This window comes from Vigna unguiculata, chromosome 5 (assembly GCF_004118075.2).
Source record: "Vigna unguiculata cultivar IT97K-499-35 chromosome 5, ASM411807v1, whole genome shotgun sequence".
NCBI lineage: Eukaryota > Viridiplantae > Streptophyta > Magnoliopsida > Fabales > Fabaceae > Vigna > Vigna unguiculata.
In genome coordinates, this window is record NC_040283.1 from 9,543,252 (window position 1) to 9,566,499 (window position 23,248).

Sequence of the window (23,248 nt, forward strand, 5' to 3'; positions counted from 1 at the left end):
AAAAACAACTTGAAGATGCATTAGAAAATAAAAGTGTTAAAAAGCCTGATTTTAAGAAAAATGATTTAAGTAACAACAAGCAAACTCCTAAGAATAAAATAAAAGAGCACATAGGGTATGGGTAGAAAAAGGTAAGCCTTATTCTAGGAATATAAACTGTGTAACATATTTTTATTATATGCAAAAGGGGCACACTTCAAATAAATGTAGAATTAAACATTTTGATGTCTCTAATGAAAGATGTGCTTGGATTCTTATTATAAAGTAACATGTCTCTAACTTCAAAGGACCCAAATAAATTTATTGGGGACCAAAATGTTATTGTTATCTATCTCGCAGGTTATATCAAAATCAAAAAGGTCTCTTTAAATGTTCAATAACTAGTATATTCATCAAACTTTTGGTATCTGGTAAATTGTATCCCTAAATGGTGATTCATTCTTTAAATATTTTAAATATTTGCTTTAATTTTACAATATTATATAGTGATGTTGTAGATGAAGTCTTCTTCTTACACCTAATATTTGAATTCACTAAGTTTGAATGAACCTTCAATGGTTAATTCATCAAACTCTATAAACTTCACACTAGATTATAATAATGTATCAGTATAGGTTATTTACTATCCATCTATAATAATATGTAAACTTTAATGCTTATACAATGACAATATAAAATTAGATTACATTCCCATCCAACTATAATTATCCATTAGTATAAGTCAGGCCATTATTGTAAAATTATGAAATTTACTAACATACAAAATATTTTGTAATTGGATAATATAAATATCTAAAAATCTTTTTATTATAAACTGTAAATAATATTTATCTTGTGCAATGTAATATTGAAATTCTGTAATTAATTTTCCTTCGGATTTTATTTGTTATAAATATTTTTTAAATTCTACAAGAACGTCCTTAGAAATTCTGAAACATTTCCCCTCAAATGTATTTATCGCGTCTAATTTTTTTTTAATAATTTGTCAAGAAAAAATCTGTAAACAATTCCTTCAAATTTTCATTAAAGTTTTATAGTTTTAATTACCTATAAAGATCTACAAACTAATCTGCAGCAATTTTATATTTTTTAAATATTTTTCTCTTAAAACTCTCGCATACCTGCGAATTTTCCTAGAAACTCGTTTGAGTGACCTCGAGCCTTGTATCACGATTTAGGGTTTGTATAGCACTAAACACTTCCCATTCGTATATCAAATGTAGCAATTTACTGTGTAAGTTATGTATATATTTCTCTTTCGTGTTTTAATATTATATGTTTTTCTCTCTGTTAGTGTTTATCGCATAACTTCATTGTTTCAATTACCTACTGACTCTGAGCTTTGGACCCTGTTCTCCACCGCTGTCAGGTACCTCGAATTGCGCCCTCAGTCCTAGCACTGATTTAGGGTTTTATTCAAAGTTCATTCTGTGCATTTTTTACTTGAACCACTTGAATCTTCTTCGTTTTATGCATTCTATTCGTATATGCATTTGAAAATTTTCAGATTACTTATTCAAACCTATTGGAATTTTCAGATTCGTGTTTAATTATTAATTTAATTTAAGTAACTACCGGAGGGAGAAACAACGTTTATTGCCCTGGCTTGAGTATATGGTTGGATTCCGGTGCTAATTAGGATTGTTTTAGGTTTTTATATGGTATCTTGTTGATAAATTCCTTTTTTTTTCTAAGGATCCTCACGTGTTTTGAAAACCTCGTGTGTTTTTCTGTTACAGAATGATTGTGTCCTATAGAAACACAGTTCTCTGTCTACTTTGAATTTTGTAGTTGATTATTCTTATATGCATTTGATATTTTTGAGGTTCCTTATTCGATGCCAGAGTAACACTGTGTTCATTTGTCTGACTAGTTTTGTGCGAGGTCCATTTGTGAAGCAAAGAAATTAAAGCATGCCATAATTTAAGGTAATTTGCAAGTTTATGTTTCTACAGCAGCAGCAGCAGCTAGTTATCCAACAACTAAAACTCAAAATGCAGTTTCAGTTATTTTCAATTCCCTGTACAAGTTTAACGAAAACAGGAACAAAAACATCATGAAGTGAAAAGCATAAACTAATTTTTTTGCCATGAAAGTTATAATCTTATGGGCATTTACAATTGGGGTAAAGAAGGGTGACGTGCAGTTTTTGTATTCGGAGAGATTTTATATTCATTGGGTTGGTGTATCTCTGTGTGGCAACTAGCTAGTGTTGTGACGGGTGAAAGATTCTTTAGGGGTTCAATTCTCTGGCAGTATTTAAAACCATTTACATTGACAAGTGCAAGGTAATTAAATGACTTTAAATAGTTCATGATGATGCTTGAGATATAGGCCTAAGAATGAGGACAAATAATTGTAGTAGTACAGTGTTGATTCTGTACACGAATCTAGACCTAAGAATTAGGAGGAATAATTCTCTCTAAAATTGCTACAGCTGCAAAAGGAAAGAAAATATAACAGGATCCTAAATCTAGTTGTACAAATCAGAATTGTGTGATTCTAATTTCACCATCATTGACAGACATGACCTATTTCCCAAATTGTAGGATATTTCATCCAGTGCCATCTCTAGGCCATGTACATTATTCCACTTTGTGAGCCTCCAATGAATCTCTATATTCAAATAAAGATGAGGGAATGTATTTATTATTTTAGAGAAAATGTTCGTAGGAATGTCTTATCATATGAGCTTTTAAGCAAGGTGGTTGGAGAATTGCAATTTTATTATATAACTCTAATGCCAGCGTAAATGTCACCACATAACTGTAGCCCTTAAGAATACTTTGTTTGTGCTTTTTATTTTATTCCTAGTTTTATATGAAATAGATGATGACTAGCAAATTAAGAACACGTGCATTGAGGATGCCAAGCTGAGGTGTCTAAAGTTGTTACAAATTACTTTTTGCTGTTAGGCTAGGCAATTGTAACCAACTTGAGCATGGCCAATGAAATCAGAATATCGTCATTTCAGTAAAATGCTGTTTTCTTTTCTGATTATTCTTTGCAAACAATTATTTTTTTCTTTGATAAAATCTCCTTGCTTCTGCTCTACTATCCAAGCGCTTAGGGTCTTTTCTCCATGCTTAGCCTTTTTAATCTATTTGATAGCAGTTCTATTCTGTTTTGACCGTTATTGCTTCCTTTTCTTTTATGTAGTGTCTTTTGCCTTCCACTTGGCAGAATGTAATTGTAAATTCATGAATAATATTTCTTCTCTTACACCTTTCATCTCTTTTTCTCTCCTACCTATTCTGCTCGTCAGCCATCCCTGCACTACCATGTTCTGAAGAACTCAGCTTACTAGTGGCTCAATCCACCCAGAATCACAACAATGATTTCTCCATCAGTAATGGTGGCCCCTCTGACAATAGAACTGCAACCAACAGCCTATTCTTCTCGCATCTCTAAGGTGGAATTCCATCGGTTTGATGGTAAGAATATTAACCGTTATTGTATATATGTGCACCCAGTTCTTTTCTATGGATGGCACAACAGAAACATCTAAGGTTCGTTTTGCCCTCTATTTACCTTAATTGGATTTCCCTACGGTGGCATCTCAACTCGATGCATTGCAAACTTGATGTCTAGTCTTCCTCAGCGATTTGGTGAAGTTTACGATGACCCACTCAATGTTCTAATTCAAGTGAAACACACAGGCAAGATACAGGAATATGTGGATGATTTCGAGCTAGCCTTATGCAGGCCTTCTTCCTGAGCGCTCTTTGAGCATATTCTTCAGTAGACTGGAACATGAAACCCAGATGATATTCAAGATTATATTAACTATAACCTAAGAAATATGTTGATAATGAACCTACATAGTTGGAGACAATTGCAAATTAGTGCCAAAATTTGTGAAAATAAAGATTTGAGTCTTATTGACTAACTATTAATCAATCTTTAAAAAAGTGTCTTCTTGAATGGAATTGTGTCGTGTCATACACAATTGAGGGTTGGGTTTTTTTATTGTTTTATTGACATCACTTATCTTGCTTTTTAGTTTCTAACATTTGAAAATAAAATACTTCTGTTTCAGTAATTTTAGAGCTGAGCTGAAAATGGAAGAGCCTACACACCGAACATGGATGTATGCTAGGCTTCTTCCTAGACGAAAGGGTTATAAAAAAAATTTTTTAGAAGGTGTGAAAGAGTTTATTGATTTTGCTTGTCGACAACCACAGTATTTGAATGAAGGTGTGATAAGGTGTCCTTGTAATGTATGTAAAAATGAAAAGGACTTAGTCCCAGGCATAGTAAATACTCACATTCTTGAGGAAGGGTTTGCACCAAAATATTGGTACTGGACGTTTCATGGAGAGAAAGTTCCTCACAATAAAGATGTTGAAGTGAATTCTATGTGTAAAAATACATCAGAGTTGTCTGCTGCTATTACAATGTTAAATATGTCGCAAGCTTGCTTGGATGATCAACCTCAACTCATTCAAACTCGACCTCAACCTCAATCTATTCAATCTCATTCTCTAGCTCAGTCTCAATTTCATTCCACCCAACCAACTCAACCTCCAATTCAATCACAATCTCAATCCCGATGTCATGCCACCCAACCTACACAACCTCAACCTCAAAACCAATCTGAACACATCCCTACTAAAGTCCTTCATTTGGAAGAATATCCAATGGTCAATAAAGCCCAAACTTCTTCATCTAGTCAAGTCAGTGAAGGCAATACTGGAAACAAAATCATGATACTCCCAGAAGGGGATGGGTGAGTCTTTTCTTCTTTAACATATGATATGAATTTTATTATTTGATTTTTAATCATTCATAATTTTTAGTTGTTTTACACAGGTTTGATCAACATAAGTTGGTGGTTCGAACAATTGCTTCAATCATTCGTACTAACTTGGAGGAGGCAAAACCATCATGGAAACAATTATCTATAGGTCAAAGGAATTTGTGGTTCAATATATTTAAAGTAATCAATTTCAAGATTTGATTAGAAATATATAACTTTTACATTATTTTTGTAGCATGTCGAATCTAATAATATTTTCAATATTGTGAAACCGATGTAGTCAAAGTTCACATGGCCACCTCAATACAAGGACATGGTGCGACGCAACTTTGAGAAGAGGGGTTCAGCTAAAATGACTCAATTAATGCAAGATGTTCGGAAAAATTTAAATCAAAAACCAACTTGGATGGAAAATGATGTGTGGGAACAATTGAAGCAACACTGGGGTTCCTCAAATTTTAAACATAAGTCGGAAATAAATAAAAGAAATCGGGAGTCTATGGACGGTGCATCACTTCACACCGGAGGATCAATTCCTCATCGTTTGCATTGGAAGAGAATGGTATTATTAATTTACCAATATATTTCATTGTAGTAGGTTTAATATTAATGATATTTAAGCTTATTTTATCATTTGTCACAGAAAGAGGCAAAAGGGACAGATCCATCATTGGTTGAGTTTTATTTTCGTACTCATCGAAAGAAAAATGATCAAAGTTGGGTGGGTCCTCATGCAGAATCCGTTTATGTAAGTTTAATACTAACGAATGATTTCAGTCATATTTCATTGTTTATTTGAATTACAATCTGAACTTATACTCCGCAAAAGTTGGCTGATGTCAATGCAATATTCTAAAGGGAATGTATGATCCAACCTTGGAACATATAAAGTGGAATTTGAGCTTTTCTCCGGGATTTTGTCAAAATGTTCACACATTGGTAGCTGACAAACTCAATGCAAATTCTATTGGACAACAACTTTTCTCTAAAAGAATGATGGTCAATTTGTAAGCGTTTTGTCCTCTCATGAAACACATGGTTGGAAGCAATGTGAAGAGTTTCATGATTATCATAATACATCCTCACTTCTTGAATTTCACAAAAGCCACAATTGTTGGAGACATTGTTTTATCCCCATGAGTTCATAAGTGAGTGATGTCATTGCCTTTAATGGAAACACAATATCTAGTGGTAGAACATTAGTCTATAAGAGAACAGGCTAAATAAATATCACAATATCTAAATATTTGGGTACTTCCTTTATCTTCACATAGTAGACTCTATCATAGAGCCTTTTATGAGGTATCTTATCTAAGAACATGAAGGACAACATTTCAGTGGTTAATGTGAAGAGTCTGCATAAACTAACTAATCACACCAATTGCAATAGATAGGTCAGGCCTAGTAATAGTAAGATGAGTAAGTTTTTCCAGAAGTCTTTTCTCTCTCTCTTGGTCTGAGAAGGATTCACTTTCTTTTGCTGTTAATTTCTAATTTGGATCTATAGGGCTACTCACCGGTCTACAACCAATCATTTATGTTTCTTTCAAGATATCTAATGCATATTTTCTTTTAGAAATCATAATACCTTCTTTTTGATTGAGTCACTTCAATGCTTACCTTGAGACACCCAAGATTCAGTTCACCATGAAGGAAAACATTTTTAATATTTAGTTGATGAATAGACCAATGTTGAAGAGATGCCACAACAAAGAAGATACGAATAGCAGCCATTTTGGCAATAGGAGAAAAGATGTCACTGTAGTTTAGACCATAGATCTAAGTATCGCCTTTGACCACCAATTGAGCTTTAAGGCAATCAACCTTACCATTTGGCCTAACTTTAATGATGTACATCCATCTACAACCAACAAGCTTTTGCCAAGTTGGTAGAGGAACTAAGTCTTGTGTGATTATATTTAAGATTCTACATTTCAATAATCATGGCTTTCTGCCATATAGAATTTTAAAGTACTTCAGTCACATTTTTTGGAATGATAATAGAAGACATAGAGGAAATAAATGAGATATAGGAAGGGGATGGTCGATGATTGCTTTGACAATTGTAAATAGGATGATGATTATGAGTAGAGCGGGTACTTTTACAAGAGCAAGGGGTCAACTAGAATGTTCTTTGCCGATAAAAAAACTAGAATGTTCTTTATCAAGAAGTGACGATGGTAAAGGACTTGATGAAGGGGACTCACCATGTAACATTGGACCAGTCACTTGTGGCTTGTGTCAATAAATGATATGGCAACAAAAACTTTGGTGGGTTTGAAGTAGGAGAGAACATGGAGGGTTGTCATGATGTGGGGAAAACAAGGTTTCAATCACCGGAATGTGTAAAACTTGTCAAACAAAGTTAACTTTGTGAAGAGAAGAAAGGAAGAAAGATGTCTCTTAAAAGATGACGCTTGCAAACATTTAGTACCTTTTTGTTTCAAGAGAAGAACGATGATATCCTTTTTGGAGATGGTAATATCCTAGGAAGAAACATTCAATGGATCCTGCAATAGTTTGTCCAAATTTGGAGACAGGTCATGTCCAAAATACACACAACCAAAGACATGAGGAGTAACATGAAGTAGAGATTCACTTGAAAACATAATGGAATAAGGACAAGATTTTATCAAATAAATCCAAATACATCTAGAATATTCATCAATGAAGGTACAAAATATTGAAACTCAGAAAGATGTAAGACAACTTGCTCCCTAGATGTAGTAAATAATAGAAAAAATTGATATGACTCACTTTAGGACTTGAAGTTCACTAAGTTCAAGAACAATTTGTTTTAATTTTGTAAATGTGGATTACCCAAGTGATCATGCAAAAGTTTAGGAAAAAGGAAGGTCAATCAAGACATGAATGATCTTTTAGTTCCAATATAGTTCAATCCTTTGTGCACATTCCTTTGTCAATTAGTCAACTTGTACCTTGTTTCTATATAACAAATGAATTGATATAAAAAAATTTAAAGAACAATCTAATGGCTTAGTTAACTGACTTAAAGTGATAAGGTTAAAAGGGACATGAAAGAACAAATAAAGCGATTTTAAGTTTAAAGAAGGAGCAAAGAAAACTTGACCAACTTCCTAATGAACAACTTTGGATCCATTGACCTAGGTTATGAGGTGAGGAAATTTAGGAGAAGAAATAGAAGAAAACAAGGTTATAAAAAATATGATTAGAAACACTTGAGTTAATTATCAGTGTATTTTTACTTTCCATGGATTGTGAGATGTAGGTTGTGGAGAAACTATGATGGGTGGAAGATTGTCCTTGGCTGCTGGATTTTAATCTCAAATATTCTTGATATCTTCGTTAGAAAATTGTGTTAGAGATCTCACATCAATTAAAGATAGAGTATATAAGTGAGTACAAACCTCACTTTTCAAGCAAGTTCTATAAGGTTGATTGAAGCTTAAAGTCTACCTTTTTTGTTTCAACTATTTTTTATTTGGAGATACTTACTGTTTTGTCGGGAAAGTCATGCATAAAATAACAATTTCTTGAGTATAAGTCATTCTTTGAAGATAAGAGCATTAAGAATGTTCTTCATCACATGCCCTCCCCTTCTACAAGTAGAGACCATGACAGAAGCTTCAACAGAATCTCGGGGATTTCTACTTTTAGGAGTTGGAACACATAGGAGATGTAGTTAAGTTCTCCTCTTATGGGACTTATTGATTGGTTAGGATTTGATCCCAAATATGAACAAAATCTAGATCATGTCAATATATAACTTGTCCAACTTCGTCTTGTTCCTATTGGTCAGCTTCTAAGAACAAGTTTAGTCCCCAATAGCAAATTGACCTTCTACAATGAAAGGTTGCCACAACGTAGTACATGGAAGTCTAGCTTCTTCCATTCTTCAACACTTGATGATATTTCTGCATTGTATTCTTCCGAGTTATCATGAAAACCTTGGCAAAAAAATTAAAGCTCAACAGAAGCAAAATAAGGTAAGTAATTTTACCATTAAGTTTTTTCAAAGTGATTCTGGAGACCCAGAAAACGAGTATGCAGGTCTAGCAGTTAGACGTTACATAGCTTCATCAGGAAAAAAAAACTTAGAAAATGGGAGAAGCTGCCTAGGGGTCAAGAGAACCTATACATGAGCAATATTGGAAAGGTAAGGTGAGGGTTGGAACCATGACAAAGAAGCAGACAAAACTGATGGAGGCGGGGAAATGTTGTTTCGGTAACTGGAAAGCTGAGTGTGTGGGCTTCACACGCTTGGCTGAGCTGCACAGAGAGCAGTTTACGAGGGAGAACCAGCCATCATGACTGGTCGGGTTGGGCTTTCCTTGGAGAGACATTTCAGATCTAGTGGTTGCCGGAGATGGAGATAATGATGACGGACTGTCGCAAAAGACATTTGGCGGCAGCAAAATGTGCTTCCTCATTTGACAAGATAAAGTAGGATGGACTTCTCTAATACCAATCTAAGAGTTTGAGAGATCTTAATTTCAATCTCTACTGATTCAGATCCATGTATATGTAAGGATCAATGACTTACTCCAGAAGATTAAGGAAAGAGAAAGAAAGAAACCCTAAGATACTAGGTTACATATTTATGCTCAGAAAATAATGTAAACTATTCTAACATTGGTCTATTGTTTAGAAATTAAGTGTTTGCCAGGATAAGGTGCACCAATCAAAAGATTAATGATAATAGATTAAATATTATTAAAATAGAATTTATTACTCTCTCTTTCTCTATCTCTCTCTCTCTCTCTCTCTCTCTCTCTCTCTCTATATATATATATATATATATATATATATATAGTAATGTCTTAGTATCACATGGAGTTGAGAAACTAAGAATTGAAGTGAGTGAACGAAAACGTGCTTCATTGTATAACTGTTTTCCAGAAAAAATAATTTTGGTCCAGGATGGCCCCATATTAATGTGCATCGCTGGGTGTGTTAACTGTTAATCCGTTTTTTCAATTTATCTTGTTTGTGAATGTTACCTATAGTATTAAGGTAGTATTTGATCTGAAATGATGGTATTTTTGCTCATGCTAATATGTTTCTTATGATTTAGGATAAATTTGTAAAGAAGAAGTTTGAGTTGTCTTCAATGAGTTCAAAAGTTATTTCGGGGGAGGATATTGCTGATAGTCAACCATCTAAAGATCAAATGCCATCTGACTTCGATGTTTGGGTAGATTCAGTTGGAAAGAAAAAGGGGAGGATCTTTGGCCTTGGATCCGTAGGCAACGCATTATTTACATCCTCAAGTCAACCATTGAAGCTTTCTGCCAATTCAGAGGAGGTTGATATTTTAAGAAATCAAATCCAAGAATTAAATGATTCACTAAAAAGGCAAGAGCTAGAGAAACTAAGTATGAGACGGGAGTTGACTCAGACCAAAAAACAAGGATCCACAGGCAACACATTATTAACATCTCCTAGTCAACCAATGAAGCTTTCTCCAAATTCAGAGGAGATTGATGAATTAAGAAATCAGATTAAGGCATTAAAGGAATCTTTACAAATACAAGAACAAGAAAAACTAGAAATGAAGCAGGAGTTAATTCAGACCAAAAAACAAGTATTTGCTTTAATGCAGCACCTAGGATTTGTTGGTTCTTCAACAGTTCCATCGTCATCACCTGAACACAGCAGTATAAATGAGGACAATGGTAGTGACACTGTTAGTGATCATATCCAATAGAGTTATATTGATATCTAGCTACATTCTTTTAAGGTGTGTTGCCTTATCATACTTTATTTATTTATTTATTTTGAAAGAAACGTTGCCATATCCAGTTTTTCTTTTTTTATAATGCAGGTCATGGTCTACTCAGAGCCATAGTCTACTTCAGCTTGTTGCTAGATCATGTAAAACCTCTAGCTTCTTTCTTTTATCTTTGTTCATTGACTGCCATTAGACTCATTCTTTAGTATGACAGTAGACCTTGGGCTAAGTATATTTTTCAATACTGGCTCAATGATGGAGATAGGATCTCAAGTGGCATTTTTTTAGCCGAAATTGGGTATTCGAATTGGATCATTTGTTTGTGCAGAGTGCTCCTGCTGTTGTAACCAAATTCACATCGCTAATTCAACATTTTTCTCTTTTCTCTCATTTGTTGTTTTCTCTTCAACACATTAATGTCAATTTGACCTTGGCCTTTCCTCTTTTTTATAGCAATCATTCATTATAGGGAAATGATACTCAAACCCTTCCAATATTTTGGGTTTTCCTCTTCTGCTCAAGTTTTGGTTTTGTATCTTGACAAGATGCTGAATGCAAATAAGCTTCTGTATATTTTGACAAAAAAGTTCCAAGATATGCAATGAAATTATTTTGTCTGTCTTCATTTGTTTTAGGTTGAGTATTGTAATTGTTTAGAAGAACTAAGAAGGATTTCTAGTGAAATCCACGGTCCCTCAATATTCCATCTACATTAGTCCTGATTTCAGGTGGAAAACAAAATATTTTAGTAACATTTTCCTCTATTTTCTTTCATTCATAACATATAAGAATGAAAATAAGTCATCCCGACTATGCAAAATTTCATGAAAATTTGTCAATTCAATTAAACTCACTTCTATTTTCTTTTCTTCTCAATTTCATTATATCAAAAAGATCAGACAAGAATGTGAGTATTATGGTCTTTATTATTATTTAGGATGAATACTCAAGTTGGTCTTTTAAAGTATTAGGCGTTGCATTTTTTGTCCCTTCAAATACAAAAATTCTCCTTAGTTTTTTCCTGCAAGCTCCATAACCCTAGAAAAAGTTTACATTTTCCAGGGGTTGGGAAATGTTGGATTATACGTTTCAAAAATATATTACGAATTACATGCCTCAAAAATATATTATAGATTGTGAAATTAAAAATTATAAAATGAGTTGGAAAACATAATATATAAACGTATTTCTAATTGTATAAATTGTATAAAACAACATATTTTATTTATCTTTGTCATGATCATGTTTTAAGATAAAAACAAATTATTATTGTTACATATTTTAGATATCTTAATTTTTTAATTTTTTATATTCTATTTATATTTATGTTATTATTTTTCTTCTATCATTATTTGTATTTAGGGCTTAGTCTATATTTTCTTTATTATAAATAAAGTATTTTATGTGTATTTTTTTTATATAAGGGAGATTGATCTTACATAGTTTTTCACTGTATTCAATATGGTATCTAGAGTTTAGGGTTCTTTTGACAAATTTTTTCGACCAGTTTGCCACTACAACCGTCGTCGTAGCCAGAGTTGCCACCACCAGAGTTTTAGTTTAGATCGACGACCACACGATTTTACTCGTCTCGTCTAGATGACCACCGCATCGTCGAGATCATAGTTGAGATCGTCGTCATCGGAGTCTAGATGCACTCCCATGCACCGGTCAAAGATTTGAAGGTCACAGACAAATCCAAAAGACTCTCCTTGAAAAACAAATCCTGAAAGTTGCTCCATATAAATCTTTTTCTACAAATCTCCATTGAGGAAAGCATAATCCAACGATGGTATTATATCTCAAAGGAAGTATGCATTTGTAATTTTGGAGAAAACTAGGTTGATGAATTCAAAATATGATGATACACCCATGGATAGTAATACAAAACTCTTAAAAAATCAGGGGGGTCTATTTCAAATACTTAGCAATTTAGAAGATTAGTTAAGAAATTGAATCACCTTACAATTACTTGTCCTGACATTTTCTTTGCAGACAATGTGGTAAGCCAATTTTTAAATTTTTTATGTGAAGATCATTGGAATGCAGTCATCCGCATATTAAAGTACATTAAAGGATCTCCTAGAAAATATTTGTTATAAGGTTTCAATCATCATTTGAATAACAAACAACATTGTATGGTTATTGGAACCATATAACAAACCTTTTTTAGGAGATCCTTTAACGTAGTTTAATATACAAATATTTGCATTTCAATGATCTTCACAAGGAGAATTGAGAAATTGGCTCACCACTGACTTAAAAGTAAATGTCAAGACAAGTAAATGTAAGGTAATTCAATTTCTCAACTAATCTTGTATACTACTCAGAATCTGAAATAGGCTTTTCCCTGATTTAGTAGGAGTTTGGTATTAGGATCCATGGGGGAGTCAACAAATTTTAATTCATCAACCTAGTTTCCTCCAAAATATCTAATGCATACTTTCTTTGAGATATAACATTATCATTGTTGGATTATGCTTTCCTCAATAGAGATTTACAGGAAGATATTTATATGGAACAACCTCCAATATTTGTTGCTCAATAAGAGTCTTTTGGATTGGTCTGTTGTCTTCTCAAATCTTTATATGGCCTAAAACAATATCCTAGAACTTGATTTGGAAAATTTAGCAATGTTGTTCAATAATTTGGTATGGCTCAAAGTCTGAGAGAGATCATTTAGTCTTTTATCATCACTCAAGTGTTAGATGTGTCAATTTGATAGTATATGTTGATGACATTGTTCTCATAAGCAATGACCATCACAACATCTCACAGATGAAACAACATATTTGCCCCCATTTTTAGACCAAAGATTTTAATATTTCTTTTGTAGTTAGTGTGGTGAGCCAATTTCTCAATTCCTCAATGTGAAGATCATTGGAATATAGTCATTTGTTTATTAAAGTACATCCCGACCATTTTTCCCTTACTGGGTTAGGATGTACCCGGCCATACACCAACAACTATCATTTCATTCAAGACAAGATTGTATCTTAAGACAAAGACTGAGTTTAAGACAAAGACTAAGTTCGTTAACTCAAGTGATCAGTTAATAGACATTTTCATTAAAACTTTATAGAACCAAGAATTGATTATATTTATAACAAGTTTGGTACATATGATTTATATATACTAGCTTGAAGAAGAGTGTTAAATATCTTATTTATTTTATGTTTATGTTATTATTTTCTTTTTATCACTATTTGTATTTTGGACGTTCTCTTTATTTCATACTAGAGAAAACACAAATGTTATCACTTATGTGTATTTGCATTGAAATTCTAGTTACGATAAATAAGAAATATATAATTAATTTTTAAAATAGTTGTTAAATATAAAATTAGAAAAATAAAATATGTATACAAAAAAGTTTTAAAATAATTGTTAAAGACAAAATAAATTTTTAGAAAAACGATTCAAGGTAAATTATTTATAAAAAATTAATTTTTAAAATAATTATTAAGAGTAAAATTAAAATAATGAAATGTGAGCACAAAAGAAGATATTTCTTTATATATTAGAATATTTTGTGTAATTTTCTATCGAAAAGAGATTAACCATTACTATATTCAATAATTATATTTAATAATTATAATGACAAAATAGTAGGAAGAAATTTATATAGTTTTATGATGATTTTATTTTCTTATATATATTTTAGGTTATGTAATGTAAATATATAGTAAATATGTTAATATATTATTAAGAAGAGATAATACGTATGTTTTATTATAAAAATACAAATTTTGAATTTGCAGTGTAGGAAAACTTACAAGAAAATTGAAAAATAAATAGAACAAATTGTGTGTAAGTTTTCTTACCAAAAAACGTTGATGTAAAAGTAATAGAAAAACGATTTTGAACAACCAATGTTATTTAAAATAATATAGAAGCAAAAGTTATGAAAAAACGTAAAATTATCTGTTAAAATAATGATAAAGAAAATTATTAAAGATTATTTTTCTGCACCTTCTATGACAGCAAAATTGCATATTAAAATTCATACTCGTCATAATAATTAAATTAAATTTATATAATATTTAAAAATATGATAAAAAAATGCTAGCAATGCTAACTTGCTCTTTTCAAAATATTCTTTTATTATTAATAATTAAAATGATTGTACATTTTTATTTAAAGTTTGAATAAATTTTAATTAATAATAAAATGTGTTAAAAGTACATTACGAAATGTACTATTAAGTCTTCGTAAACTTCTTATTGATATCAAATAAAAAACTTAATATTTTTGAATTATTTAGAAAAAATGGGGACCCCTTATATCAAATATTTTATTTTCTGATTAATCAATCCGAAAGGAAAAAAGATTATAGAAAGGGTAGGGTCCAGGAAATAATTGGGCAGAAAGAATGATAGTGGTGATAGAAAAACTCCACATCATCCATGGTTTTAAAGCTGGCTAATAGCAGGAAAAAGCATGGGACAACATTCTATACTCTTCTTACTTGTATAAAAAACAAGATTCTATATAACTAACTCTTTGACTATGTACATGAGCATGCAGCCAAAACATTGCAAAACCCAGTTTCATGACTAATGCTCTAGCACAGGCTTCCCACGCGTTTCTCTGAAGGGTATATCTCCACTAAGAACGGAGGCAACGAAATTCTCTACCTCCTCTATTGTCATTTCATCCCTAAATACACTGTACTTTCCTCTACGAGCTTTGTAAGCAATCAACAACTTATCTGATGATTTATAACCTGTTTTGTCAAACGCCTTTAAAAATGACTGATTCTTTGCAGCATCTAAAAGAGCATAAGAAATGGAGTCCCTAGAGCTGCTGCTTCCACCAGTTGGTCTTCTTGACAAAGATTTTTGAGAGACCTGAAAATTTGCACAGTGCTTCCTTTCAGAAAACAAAAATTACAAAACCCCATTAAACTAGTAAGTGAATGAAATGCATTCTAACCAAAGAGAGGATTGATTCTAGCTTTTCTCTGGCTTTAGAAGATCTGAAGGCACCAATTATGCAGACAGGAGCTTTCGCACCACAGAGAGCCTCAAAGTTTGATTGAGAAAGCAATGGTATGCGTCCGTCGTCTGGATCAGTTTGTGCCTTCTTGGCCTGAGCTGATGCTTCCTTTTTACTTGCCTCTACAAAACTATCAAGTATTTTGCTAAGATCGACAACTGCAGATTTTAAATCTTTTACAGAAATCCCAATTTTCAGAACACGTTTTTCTCCAGTAGGTAGCCAACCAACAATTGATGGAAGTGCATGGACTCCTAGATTTTTTACCCTCGGATCAGAAACAGAAACATCGTCCACCTACAAATCATTCAATATATACATTAAATCTTAACATTCAAAGTATATATGACTTTCCCGATAGGTAAAGAAGGAAATTAACAGAAGAAAATAATTTGTTTTGCGTCCAGCATTTACGCACCTGTGCATCACTGAAAGCAATGCGTTTGTGATACAAGCCACTAAGAACACGCCAAATTACTGGAGTGTCCTTCTTGGTGGAGAGAAGCAGCACCCTAGGCAACTTTGCCGTAGCGCTAAATTGGTCAAGACTATTCAAGTTGGTTCGCTTGGAAAACCTTGGCAAGTGTTCTTGAACGAAAGCCTTCAAATTCTTAGCAGCCAATTGTCCACTGTACTCCACCAAAGAACCTATTTCATTCTCCTTGTAAGAAAAAACAAAAATCCTAGGAGCTTTTTGTGGATATATGCCAAGCTCTTTACACAACGAGACTTCCTTATCACAGTTAATGCTTCCAACCTGTCACACAAAATAGAGATATGTGTTAACTTAAAAAAATCAATAAAATAGGAGCATGGCTAAACGTGATTTTAGACCTCCAAAAGTTTTTTTCTGTTAATATGAATCACCATCATCACTGATTACGCAACACACACTTGGATATGTCATATCTAGATAAGTTATCTGAAAATTATTACTGACTTAACATGTGTAGCGTGTCATGCCAACACTGAGGTGATTCCAGTCATTTTCAAAAATTCTAAAATTAATGAGGAACAAAACTAACAAAACAATTCTTAAACTAAAACCAAGCACAGCCATGTCTACAAGTACCAAAAATATATCCAAGCCAATTAAAAGTTAAGTAAGAACCTTCACAGCTCCCTGTAATGTGCCGGCAACCTCCTCTACAGTGGACTCAAAGTATTGGATATGCTTCGATGCACTCATAGGTCTATAAGACAACAAAATCCAAGTCATCCCCGCATTTTCTATCTCTTTCTTATAGATACGTGAATTTATAGATGTGAGACGTTGGGGAGAAGCTTTGGACGTCCTTTCAGTATTAGCTGAACTGCCAAAACCACCAAACTGACTCCCACCACCTCCACCACCAAAAATACTGCCAAAAATATCATCCAAGCCAATCCCAAAAGAATTTGAACCACCCGAGCCACCAGTGGAAAAGGAGAATGACTTGGATCCTCCTTGCCAGTCTCCCCCTGATTTGAAGTTAAAATGGCTTTGCCCAGGATCACCCCCTGTAAAGTAAGTATATCCACCATGACCTCCGGGATGACCACCTTGAAATCCAGGATGGCCACCTTGAAATCCAGGATGACCACCTTGAAATCCAGGATTACCATTTACATCTCCATACATGTCATAATTCTTTCTCTTCTCTTCATCAGATAAAATGTCATACGCTGTTAAATGAAGGAAAGGCACACATGAGAATCCTCAAACAAGGTAAATGTAGATAGCTAGCACAAAAACAGCCTGTTATTACTTATATAATTTATTACAGTATCAACTCTTTGTTCCAGTAAAGATGAACTCGTGTGTGTGCGCTCATGTCATGCGAGTAAATGTGAGAAAGGAGAAAAAATCTATACCATTATTGATCTGAGAAAACTTCTCTTGCGCACTCTTGTCTTTGTTCTTGTCAGGGTGATACTGGAGAGATAATCTGAAAAATATATAAAATAACAGTCATGTCAATATGTAAAATCAGTTACAAGAGACTGAATCTAATTGATGAAATGAAACAAACAAGAGCACCAAGTATACATACTTGTGGAAAGCCTTCTGAATTTCCCGCTGACTTGCATTCTTATCGACCCCAAGAATCTGAACAATTGAAGCGGGTATTATCAGGTCATGATCTCAAAATTAAATAAATACATAAAAGAAATTCCTCTTTTCTTTCTCACTCTCGAATTTTATCAATGACGACTTGAAACACACACAAAACACCTTCTTCTCATTCAGGCTTTAGCAACAAGTAAAGACTACTTGCGAATGAGCATCCTTCAATTAAAAAACACAACACATTGCTTGATACGATGAAGCCAAGAAAAACAAAAAACAAAAAACAAGCTTGGGCAACGTAATTCAAAAAATGAAAAAAAAAAGAAAAAAGTTAGCCAAATCCCCCTAATCTAAACACCCAAATTTCTCAATTTAGAAAGAAGCGGAATTGAGCATTCAAAGTACCAACAAAAATTTAGGCTGATCATCAAATTCCACAGACCGTAATGGAAATGCAACTAACCTACCAATAATTCATTTGAAATTACGCAAATTCAACACATTTCGACCACAAATTCCCAAATCCCACAACAAAAGAAGAAATTTTTGTAACCTTGTAGGGGTCGACGGTTTTTGCTTCCAATTTCATGCTTGCTAGGAAACAAAGAGAGGCCACGATGATGACCCGCGTGGAAACTAAACGGGTCCTCATATCCGAATCCAAATACTTCGCAGAGGAAATTTGAAATCAAAAGCTGGAACTTCATGAATAATCTGAGATAACAGTGACGGTTGGCTTTATTTATAAACAGAGTTCGCGGGAGAGAAAATCTAGATGCTTCGAGGTTAGAAGGAAGTTAAGAACACGTGTCATTGTGATGTGTCACCACGCATATTGGCCAATGAGAGTTCAGAATTTATATTTCTGATGTCATATATATGAATTATTTATAGTCTATAACAACTTAACATAATTTTATAGTTATTTTTTGTGTAGTAACCAATGTTTTACTTTTTATTATTAAAAGTCATATGTAAGAATTACAAAAATCATGATATAGTTATAACAGTTAATATAATTAAAATGTTTTATAAGTATTTTTACATATTTTTTTTATAATTTTACATTAAATTTAAAATTAAATCTTCACTAAATTTTTCATATTTTATGAATAACATGTTTTTAGTATTATTTTTAAAAATTTTAGTTAGTAGGTAATTCTTTTATAAATAATTTTTTTATAAAATTATAAAATTTGTAAATATTTTTTATAAATAAATAAAATTTGTATAAAATATTTTGAAAAAAATGGTAACTTTTTCTCATAACAAAAACATTTCTTAAGAAATCAAAACAATAGTAGAAAATATATTTTTTTAGTAGTGTTTATTTCCAAATTGCAGTTTATATTTTTAAATGCCAATTTCTCTTGTATTAAAATACAATATATTAGTTCTAAAATAATAGAAAATAATTAAATAATATATAGAGAAAGTAATAGATTCCAACAAATACTTAAAATATTCTAATAATGTTTTATATACATTACGTTACATCACATTAATTAATTTTAGAAGTTTTGCCCAATAGTAATTGAAAATAATTAAATAATATAAAATTAACCCATCTCCAAAAAAAAATGATTTTTATATTCAATATTTAATTAATATGTTTTTCATTTTATCTTCCAACATTTATAGTTTATATTTATTCATATATTAGACGTGACATTTATAAAATTAATATATGACCTTCTTAAATTAATAATGTTCATAACTAAATATATTAATTGTATATTTACATTATTCTGATTTTTCATTTTGAAACTTTAAAAGGATCCTTAATTCAAAAACATAAAATAATATATATTAACCCCATATCAAATCAGAGTTTAGTTTATTCTAATTTAAATAGACACAAGACTTGTTTTTCATGTATTTTTATTTTTATTTATTAGATACGAGTGTTTTGTGCATTTTATTTATTTAGTAATTTTGTTTGAATGTACACAAATAAACATATTTTATTTAGTAAAATAAATATTGAGCATTTCGTAATACATACCAAATTAAAATTGTATACATTTTCATTTTATGCTTATGGATATATATATCAAATTTATACACATTCTCATGCTTATGGAAGACATTTGTTTCTTCATTTTTTTTCATGAGAAATTTCTAATATAGCAATATATATCAATGTCAAATATTAACATATTTTAGATTTAATTGGAAATTTGTTGTTGAATTATCTTGAACTTTATATTAGATCCTAAATAGTCTATTTGAGTTAAAATGTTTAGAATGTAAAAATTGTGTAATAGATGGTTATAGTTGTGTATTTAAACTGGTTACATGTATAAAATGGTTGAATCGAGAACCTCAACCCGACCCGAGAGCTTGGATTAAATTTATATTTAAATTTGTTCACCATATTAAATAAATTCAATTAATTAATGTATATTGTCTTGTAAATCTCAATCTAACAACTATAAAAATAATTTCTTAATTAAATTATCTCAGTGATGAAATTTATTTGATTTGTATATGTATTATACATAATTTTAGTGATTAAATTTTATTAATTTTGTTGAGTTGGTTATCAAATAATGTGTTATAATTTTGAGTATTGCTTGAAAATGATATAGATGGCGTGGACTATGCACACGTATATGGTAAATCTATTTAAATTGATGTACATGTTAAATTTGATTACACAAGTCACAAACCTAGGATACTATGTTGACCCAATGTGTGGATTATATGTATTAAGTATAAGAATATGTGATTAACAAATATATCATAAGTTAATTGAGTGTCAAGAGGTAATAAGAAATTGAGAATTTATTGTACACCTAGAACAGACAAATATTTCTAAGTATTAGATGTCTTAAACTACTTTAATATATAATTTTGTGATTCACTAAGGTCTTTGATCTGGTTAAGTGCTAATATTTAGTATGATATTACTATTGTCAATCTTTCGAAAGGCATTAATCAATATTTCTTATTGTATAATTATTAGCTTGAATCAATGTGTTGATTTAAGTTACAAAAAAAGACTTCACAATGGATTGTGATTTTGTTTATAACAATGTGCATATAACTTGTATATGAGATTGATTTATGTATAATTGTCTCATTTTTGGTAGCTTACTTCTCTCTTGTGGTTATTTAGAATTTGCTATGAATGTACCTAGTACATGTGTAGATAAGGTTGTAAGCTTAAAAGTTGAACTCCAAAAGAGTTAGTAGTTTTCATAAATGTTTTTCTTTTTTATGAAGACACATACACACATACTACATATGTATCTTCTTTTAAAATACTTTTAGTTATGTAAACATTTCTTCAACACTGCTACAACATTGTGTGTTTGCATATTACAATCTCAAACCATTAATTTTATTTTATGTCCTTCAACTTTCCTTCTCGCCAAGCTTGATCCTATATACTCACATAATTCATATGATTTTTTTCCTCTTAGCTTAGGAATTAGAATTCAAACATCACTCTCCGTAAATTGATTGAGTTTTCATTGTATAATCTACCATGTTTTATTCATATTATTGGATTCAATATTTGAGATACATGAATATGAAATCTTATCTTTATACAATGATATAATTTTTGCTTATTTAACCTCACCTTATGTGTTTTCCTCTTGTAGGTGAAATGTCACATATTTTTAGTCTCTCACCTATGATTGTGGCGTCAAAACAACATCTAATGTTCCAAAAACTACATTTGAAGGTTGTACTCCACCTATGATTATTTCATTTGTACCTCTAAATTACATATTTTGTAGATAATTTCCTGTATATTAGAATGATCTATATTAATTTAAAGAATGAAATATTCTTTGAAAGTTATCATTTGTTTCTCTAAATTTTTTGTTTTCCGAGCAATGATTTGAACTTTTGGCTGGGTTTGACATATTGCTAAAAAATTACTAGTGCATGAAAAACCTTTATACTGGTTAAAAAAAGGCTTTCTATACTGATTTTATAACCAATATAGAAAATGTCACTTTTTATACCAGTTAAGCTCCCAAGTGGTACAAAAAGCATTTCATACATCTGCATCCTCCCTTCCATTTTTCTTCACCTTGTCCCCATCACTCATGTCCAAAAACAAGTGTTATCATTTATTCTTTATCTATTTTTTTTAATGAGGAATAAGGGTCTAGGTCCATAAATGTAGAGATGACCTCTACATATAACATGAGTCCAAAGAGATTATACATTTTCCGTGATTTTGACGAAATTTGAGTGAATGTGAAACGTGCATCACTCACATGATTTCAAACATGTTATTGTTTCTTACTTGTCTCTTCCCTTCTTGTCGTTACTATGTTAATGTCACTGCATCTACTGCCAAATAATTCATTTAATAAAACTTACTCCTTATTTAATAACAAATAAAGATAACAACTATAAACTCGTAAAAAGGAGCGATCTCGTGAAGAGTTATCATCGTCAACTTTCACGCTAACGGTGTCAACATTATCGTCGATGGCAATCTTGACCATAGGTGTTGCAACAACGATGTCTTTGGCCTAGTGAAGATGAACGACGAAAACGAACATGGGTGGCTCACACATGGGTGAATGATAAAGAGAAAGAAACCCTAAACGAGAGAGAACATTATGAGAACCCTATGTTTGTGTGTTTGTAAATAAAAAGAAAATAATTTACTTTTTATATCAGTTATAACTATAACAAGTACAGAAAAAATTATTCTTTATTACAAAAGTGACACCGTGTCCACTTTCTATATCAACTATAACTATAATTGATACATAAAATTATCTTTTTATTACAAAAAATGTTACTGCAAATCGATATGAAAAGTTTTATAATATTTACAGTTATGTCATCACATCACTTTTTATATAGGGTGGATTATAATCAATGTAAAAAATTGCTATAAAAAGTGAGCTTTGCACCGGTGGATTGTGCAACAATTTTGAAGAAGATTCATATGTATAATTTATTTGTTTTATTTTTTAAGAACATAATGGTTCAATACCATGACTTGATTGTGATTTGATGCATTTAACCTCCATCACAATAAATTGGTGTATCATACAAAAATTATTATTATCAAGCTCATTTTTTTTTTATTGACAATAACTTATTATCTTTTAACTTTGAACACTCATTTCTCATGTGTCTTGATTTGTGTATTGTTAAAGATAATATATTACCATTTATTTTTATCTTAACTAATTACTTTTTAAAAAAATTATGGATTTTTTTAATTAGTGACATCAATGTCATGTTATAATATGTATAATGCATTAGTTTTTCTTTCGTCTAATTTCCCAGACAATAAAATTTAAGCATTATCCCTTAACTTGTTTTTTTCTTTTAATTTGTTTAAAATTTCAACTTTTCGGTCAATAAAACTTTTCGATTTTATTGATTTTTATTATAAAAGACAAACATTGTGTAATAAAATACTATCAAATTTGATCTTACAACAACTTTTTTTAATTATAATGTATTTTTTAATAATTTTTGTCTTTAATTTTCACACCTTACAAGAGGGTTTGGACAACACACATGCAATATTCACCAAATTATTTATCTTAAAACATGTTTTCCTCTAGCCAAATCACATATCTCTTAATTACTTATTTCGTCCTTAATATTTGTTAAGAACTCGTTCTTTCATCATTTTCCCAATAAGACTGCTTAATGAGAAGACTCTTGAAGGAAGATGCCCACTTTTTTTTTTCTGGCTCAACACGATTATAGTTTCACTCAAGATTTTAAATTTTTC

The 23,248-nt window shown here is 31.4% G+C and overlaps 2 protein-coding genes and 1 pseudogene across 2 annotated transcripts; 2 read left to right on the forward strand and 1 right to left on the reverse strand.

Moving 5' to 3' along the window:
- The first annotated feature begins 1,083 nt into the window (after positions 1-1,083).
- On the forward strand, positions 1,084-10,274 carry LOC114184150 (annotated as a pseudogene).
- LOC114184328 lies at positions 10,119-10,448 on the forward strand. The gene has a single exon (XM_028071638.1). The coding sequence runs from the start codon at positions 10,119-10,121 to the stop codon at positions 10,446-10,448; it is 330 nt and encodes a 109-aa protein (XP_027927439.1).
- Positions 10,449-14,854: 4,406 nt separating this feature from the next.
- Positions 14,855-18,287, reverse strand: LOC114183584 (dnaJ protein ERDJ3A). The gene is made up of 7 exons (XM_028070656.1): positions 18,074-18,287; positions 17,504-17,559; positions 17,325-17,398; positions 16,582-17,135; positions 15,889-16,227; positions 15,408-15,767; positions 14,855-15,322 (listed from the first exon to the last, which is right to left on the reverse strand). The coding sequence occupies exons 1-7, from the start codon at positions 18,170-18,172 to the stop codon at positions 15,029-15,031; spliced, it is 1,776 nt and encodes a 591-aa protein (XP_027926457.1). The 5' UTR covers positions 18,173-18,287; the 3' UTR covers positions 14,855-15,028.
- Positions 18,288-23,248: the final 4,961 nt, after the last annotated feature.